This window comes from Myotis lucifugus, unplaced genomic scaffold, assembly GCF_000147115.1.
Source record: "Myotis lucifugus unplaced genomic scaffold, Myoluc2.0 scaffold_568, whole genome shotgun sequence".
Taxonomy (NCBI): Eukaryota; Metazoa; Chordata; class Mammalia; order Chiroptera; family Vespertilionidae; genus Myotis; species Myotis lucifugus.
Window position 1 is genome coordinate 219,829 of NW_005871616.1, and position 7,055 is coordinate 226,883.

At 50.8% G+C, this 7,055-nt stretch overlaps 1 protein-coding gene across 1 annotated transcript in view; it reads right to left on the reverse strand.

Moving 5' to 3' along the window:
* Window positions 1–1,788: 1,788 nt before the first annotated feature.
* LOC102424046 (boLa class II histocompatibility antigen, DQB*0101 beta chain-like) overlaps window positions 1,789–7,055 on the reverse strand; it is an 11,323-nt gene continuing 6,056 nt past the window's right edge. Inside the window, exons 2-4 of the mRNA XM_023745696.1 lie at window positions 4,635–4,916; window positions 4,126–4,236; window positions 1,789–3,059 (exon numbers count right to left, since the gene is read on the reverse strand). Coding sequence (XP_023601464.1) covers window positions 3,046–3,059; window positions 4,126–4,236; window positions 4,635–4,916 — 407 coding nt within the window. The 3' untranslated portion in view covers window positions 1,789–3,045. The remainder of the gene's footprint in view (window positions 3,060–4,125; window positions 4,237–4,634; window positions 4,917–7,055) is intronic.

Consider the following 7,055-nt stretch of genomic DNA (forward strand, 5'->3'; position numbering starts at 1 on the left):
CTTTTGACTACAGTGGATTCAGTCATGTGTTGATGGCTTCATGATTCAGCTGAAACTTCAAACCTGAAGTTTTTGACTACAGTGGATTCAGTCATGTGTTGATGGCTTCATGATTCAGCTGAAACTTCAAACCTGAAGTTTTTTTAATCAGATTTACTTACCAAGTGTCCTGCTGTTCTCATATAGAACAAGTTTTTATTTATTAACTAGAGGCCCAGTGCACAAAATTCGTGCAAGGGGGGGGTCACCTCAGCCCAGCCTACACCCTCTCTAATCTGGGACCTAAACTGGCAGTTGGACATTCCTCTCACAATCTGGGACCACTGGCTCCTAACTGCTCACCTGCCTGCCTGCCTGATCACCCCTAACTGCCCCCCCCCCGCTGGCCTGGTCACCCCAAACTGCCCCCTTGCCAGCCTAGTTGCCCCTTACTGGCCCCCCCCACCAGGTTGGTCTCCCCTTACTGCCCTACCTGCCTACCTGGGCACCCCCAACTGCCCCCCACCGCCAGGCTGGGCACCTCTAAATGCCCCCCCTGCCGGCCTGGTTGCCCCTCACCCCCTCCCTGCACCGGGCTGGGCGCCCCCCAAAGGCGGCCCTGCGGGGCTGGTCACCCCACGCAGCCTGCTTGTTCAGGCGTTTGGTCAACCCCTCACTAAACCGCCTTGCTGACCTGGTTGCCCCACACAGCCTGCTTCCTGTTTGTTTGGTTGCCCCTCACCCCCCTGCTGGCCTAGTCACCCCACACAGCCTGTTCAGTTTCAATGGTTGCTTAGGCTTTTATATATATAGACTAGTGTCCCAGTGCACGGATTCGTGCACACTGAAAGGAAATGAATTAGAATATTTTAAAATCGCTATTTGCCCTTTCTCTATAATAGAAGTGTCAACCAAATTCACGATCAACAATGACAGATTGAAACACACATGTGAGGTTGGTGCCAGCAAGAGCTTTATATGTATCGCGCATGCAGGAGTCAACTTAGCCTTTTATAGATATAAATAAACTTGCTTAATTAGACCTGCTTTCTGATTTAGCTAAACTTTTTCCAGCCCAGTGAAGCACGCGAACTTCTTTTTCAGGTAATTATCAGCAACACAGCAGTAAATATCAACACAAAGCAGATTATTATTATATCTCACACAGAGAGAACAAGGGGTAAGATATTTAACTGTAGCAGTGTTTGACTATATTCTGCGCAGTGAGAAAACCTGAAGTGATTTTCTTTTTCTTTATTTTATTTTATTTTATTATTTTATTGCTTAAAGTATTACAAAGAGGATTACATATGTCTCCTTTTTTTCCCTGCCCTTGACAATCCCCTGGCCTCCCCTACCCCCCAGTGTCTTATGTCCATTGGTTATGCTTATATGCATGCATACAAGTCCTTTGGTTGATCTCTTAACCCCCTCCCTCCTGCCCCCCAACCCTCCCCGGCCTTCCCACTGCAGTTTGACAATCTGTTTGAGGCAGCTCTGCTTCTGTATCTATTATTGTTCATAAGTTTATAATGGTCTTTATTATCCATGAATGAGTGAGATAATGTGGTATTTTTCCTGAAGTGATTTTCAAGGTTCACCATTTCTTACTTCTTTTCAGTCAGGTCAAATCTAAATCTAAATCTCCATTTTTCTGGCTAATAAAAAGAAAATAGGATTCTACCAAGTCTCTATCTACCTACTCGAGGACTTCTGTGAGGATCAAATGAAATGATGCTTGGGAAAACGCTTCACAGATATTTGGTTGAACTGTAAAATGTTTGCACCTGGCTATAAAGTAAATCAGATTCCTGGGCTGAAGAAACTGCAAGGAGGCTAGTCGTTAGGGAGAGGAATCCGGGCATAGCTATGTGATGTCATTACCTGGTGCCCACAGTGACTGTTTCAGGCTGAACTGGGCTGTGGGCCACATTTGCACCATGGGTTCTTGACAGTGTTGGCTGCAATTTGGTGGGGTGTCGCTCCAGGCTGGTGGCAGGGCCTGTGTCCCACTTGGAAGAAGCCAAATGTTGGATTGTTGTCGCCAGGTCCATGGTGGCATTTATTTTTAAACTAGAGGCCTAGTGCACAAAATTAGTGCACAGGTAGGGTCCTTACGCCTGGCCAGCAATCAGGGCCAATCAGATCCTTCTGGATGCTGGCTGGGGCCTTCTTTCATTCTGTGCCATCCCCTGGTAGTCAGTGCACATCATAGCGAGCAACCAAACTCCTGGTTTCCTGGTCAAACTCCTAAGAGATCTTGTCTCTTCTGAAGTCAACTTGACCCCAGGTAACATGAACAAAGTAAATTTGTGTTGGATTTCTATCATTTAAAACCAAAAATAGTACTTTTATTGCTTATTATATTTTCTCAAAAATAAAAATTGATCTTGGCCAATGTGACTTGCCAGGATGTATCTGAAACCTCAGTGACCAGAGGTCACTGTATCAGAATGCAACAATTCCACATGCTTACTTACAGAATTCTCCCCAAACTGGAAGAGAGGCAGCAGTGCTAAGGCCACTGCACTCAACATCAATACTAAAGAATCATGAAGGATATGATGATTGAAATTATTTTCTGTCCCCTCTTCCCACCCTTGTGTGGCACCCCAAGATGGTTCTAGTCTCCTTTCAAGGCAAAACATCCCCTCTGATCCCAGGCTGGCTGGGTCACCTCAATATATGTTGCTTTCATTCTGGAGTGGCTTCCTACCTCTGCTCATTTAAGGAGGTTCAGGACACAGATAACTCACAATATGTTTAGTTATGATAAAAAAGCTCTGTAGGTAGGTAATTGAGTTCAACATGCTTTTCTTGAACAGTCTGTGGGGAGAGAATGGAAACAGAAAAACACTTTGGCAGGAATAGGAAGAGACTCTGAAGTCAGTGCAGGAGGCACCATCCTTGGGGTGAGGGTCACACAAGGTGACGTGAGGACTGTCAGGGTGACTGTAGGGCTTGATCTCAGAGTTGGACAGGTTAACAGGCAACTGGAACTGTGGGCAAAGATCGGCACCCATCTCAGAGGAGAGAAAACCAAGTACAATGATATACCTTCAGGAGTCAGTGCAGGAGCCCTGTAAAAGAGAGTGATCAGCACTCGGCATTCTGGGGGGTACGCCCCTTTCCACTCCTCTTGGGGTCCCTGAACCATCAGTTAAAGATGAGGTCCGGGAAATATCACCATCACCTCCCGCAATATCTGTGCAAAGGTGAAATCAGCTAAAGAGGACAAGCACTTCAGCTCCACGCAGATGTGTGAAAGGTGAGTGAGCAGATGTTACCCTTCTGTGGAATATGAAGAAAGACCTCACTCTTTTTAGTAAATTATGGTAACTCACCTTCCTTCCACCACTAGTAGTCACTTATAAAGGCCCATAGGCAGGAAGTGGCGCCAAGTGGACATCATCCCCGTGCCTACCACCCCAGACATGGCTCTGGCTCCACATTTCACAGAAAGATCCACCAAAGTTAAACCCTGGTTCTGGATAACAAGCCAGAGCTTCCTTCAGAATCTGGGCGAACTTCTCCCCTAACCCTTGATCCCATGACAGGGAATAGGCCATGAACCATGAACTTTGTGACTCACCTTGCGCCCCCCGCCCCGTCTTTTTCTTGTCCTCACACCACCACCCCCATTAAATCAGAGCAGAGACAGTACTTGAGGCAGAGGCCCATCAGATCCTACAAAAAGATTTTACACAGAGAAAGGTCACATTTAACAGCCAGTCCCTCTCCTACCCACAGAAAATGAAATAAGCAATTTAATTGGAAATCTATTTCCTCCCTACCCTTGGCCACAAGGCCTTACCCCCAAAGCTACAATCCTCCAAATGAGTGGACCTGTCACTAGAAGGAAGGAAAGACAACGCCCTGATCTTAAAGAAGCAGCTTCTGGAAAGGGGCCAGCAAGACAGTGATGAGCTCTCAGCCCCAGGACATTCGCCACAGTCATACCTGTGGCAGGGCTGTCTTTCAACCAGTAAAATCAAGTGCAAAGCCTGGCCTAGCTGTCTGTCTCCTCCCACCACCAGCCCGGCTGCCTGCCTTCCAGGTCAGGAGGAGAGTTACACCTACAAGCAGAAGCTCCCTCAACAGAGGGTCCCGGGCACAGCCCACCTTCCCGTTTCGCCAGTTGCTTACCCTTCTGTTTCCTGTGACGGATGACAAGGCCCAGGCCCAGGAAGATCAGCCCCAGCACGAAGGCCCCGACGCCGCTCAGCATCTTGCTCTGGGCAGATCCAGACTGTGCCCCTGGGGAGCAGAGCCTGGGTGTCAGCTTCTGTCCCAAACCCACAGGGGCCCTTTGGAAGCCACCACCCCTGGGACAGGACCAGCCAGTAAACCCTTGGACACCGTGGGTGGTGACAGAGAAGAAGTGGATCCTGCTCCTTCACACACATCCTTAACCTTGGATCCTAAGCCCCGTCACCAGCCGCCATAGTCATGGTGTAGAGTGACCTCCCTAGTGTCTGGAAACACAATGATATCAGGAATCTTCGGATGCCCCTGCTTCAGAATGAGGAGGCCTAGTGTCCTGTGACGTCCACTCAACAGTGACATCAGGGGCAGGGATGCAATGGGACGGCCAGAGGACGCTGTTTGCCCTCTGTCTGTGGGGCCCAGGGTGCAGGAAAGAAACGGCCCCTTACGCCACTCCACTGCGATGGGGCTCTGGAGGCTGGGGTGCTCTACGCGGCAGGTGTAGACGTCTCCTCGCTGGGGGGTCATTTCCAGCATCACCAGGACCTGGTAGGTCCAGTCCCCGTTCCTGATCAGGGGGGTGGACACGACGCCGGCTGTCTCCTCCTGGTCGTTCCGGAACCACCGGACTTTGATGTGGGCTGGATAGAAATCCGTCACCGAGCAGACCAGCATGTTGTGGTGGGTTAGGGCCTCTGTCTTGGCTGGGGAGATAGTCACTGTGGGCTCCACTGGGAGGGGAGAGGTGACAGAGAGGAAAAGACAGAGTGAGATGTGGGGCACAGGCAAGTCTCCCCACGGGGAAGGTCCTCCCTGAACCAGCGGGAAAGATCCCTGGATTCCGAGTCCAGGATGAGGACCCGAGCTGGGCCACTTGATTAGCTTGAGTTAACAGTTAACTTTTCAGTCTCAAGAGCTAACAGCAATCATTTTATGGGAGTTATTCTGTTAACAATTAATAAAAATGAAGCCCTTTAAATGTTTAAATTGCTAGGTTATAGAGGCCACTATTCACAATGTTTTTAAATAAAGATGAAAAGCCTGGACTTCTTTTCCCTCCACCTGTTAATGGTGACCCTGGGGATCAGCTCTAGGGACTCACACCAGGGCAGTGACCCTGTTTCCTGTTGGTCCTGCAGCTCCTCACAGTGGAGAAAATACATCAGTTTGAGTCTCCGGGGGCATGAGCCCACCAACACTGGTCACGGTTCCATGAACAGTAACATGGACTGAGAATTAGGAACGTTACAGACAGTTCTATGTCCAACAGAGCAGGACAGCAGTGAGCATCACATCCCTCCTCCGAAGCAATGCTCTCAAACTGGCTCTTCCCTACCATTCTCAGCAGGAAACACTGAAAGGATTTAAGGGCAGGAGCACTTCTCACATGTCATCCATCAACAAAGCCCCTTCTCAGCTTTTAGCCTAACCTAGCCCAGATGCCATTCTGTGGCAAACTCCCATTAAGTTGTAAATCCTATCTAATAATAGAGAAACATGGTAATTAGCCGTACCTCCACTACCCTTCCCATTGGCTAATCAGGGTGATATGCAAATTAACTGCCGACCAAAATGGCGGCTGGCAGCCAGGCAGCTTGAAGCTAACAGGAGGCTTGCTTGCTTCAGTGACGGAGGACTCCAACGTTCCCCGCCTGCTGCTGCCGGCCTCTGAGCTTGCAGTTTGAAACACTGTTACAAATATAGAAGCTAAACAAAACCCCAGAAACCTGCTTTCAGCCAGCCAGGATCTCAGAGCTGGAGTTGAAACAGTGTTTCGATTATAGAACCCAAACAAACCAGATACCTGCTTTCAGCAGCTGAGGTCTCAGAGCTGGAGCCAAGCCTCAGAGCTAAAGCTGGCCCAGAATTTTTAAAAAAAGAAAAAAAGGACAGGTTGGGAGCTTCAGTCATCCGCCAGCCTGAAAACGGCCCTCAGCCCCTCACCCAGACTGGCCAGGCACCCCAATGGGAACCCCCACGCTGAAGCGGGTGTGACCAGCTGCAAACAGCCATCATCCCCTCATCCAGGCTGGCCAGGCACCCCAGTGGGGACCCCCACCCTGATCCAGGACACCCTTCAGAGCAAACCAGCCGGCCCCCACCCGTGCACCAAGCCTCTATCCTATATAGTAAAAAGGTAATATGCCTCCCAGCACTGGGATCAGCGGAGCCATGAGGCCTCCGGCACCGGGATCAGCTTGACAGGGGGCAGCGCCCAAACCCCCTGATCACCCTGCGACTCTGTGTGTGACAGGGGGCGGGGCCACAACCTCCCTATCCGCCCTGCTCTGTTCGTGACAGGGGAAGGCACCCCAACCCCTGATCAGCCCTGCTCTGTGCTTGATAGGGGGGAGCTCCCCAACACCCAGATCGCCCTGCGGCTCTGTGTGTGACAGGGTGCAGCGCCCCAACCCCCTGATCGGCCCTGCTTTGTGTGTGACAGGGGGCGGGGCCACAACCTCCCTATCTGCCCTGCTCTGTTCGTGACAGAGGAAGGCACCCCAACCCCCTGATCAGCCCTGCTCTGTGCCTGATAGGGGGGAGCTCCCCACCCCCCAGATCGCCCTGCGGCTCTGTGTGTGACAGGGTGCGGTGCCCCAACCCCCCCCCCCCAAAGGGCCCTGCTCTGTGTGTAACGGGGAGAGCCATAACCCTCCCCATCGGCCCTGCCCTGAGTGTGAACAGTGGCGGCACCCCAACCCCCTGATTGGCCCTGCTCTGTGGGTGATAGAAAGCGGTGCCCCAACCCTCCCCCCCCCCCACGGTCACTGGTCTGGTTGTGACAGGGGGAAGTGTCCCTCATCCTATATTGGATTTAAATTTAGATGGATATGCTAAGCTCCTTATATCCCTTATTGGCGCTGGTCCGG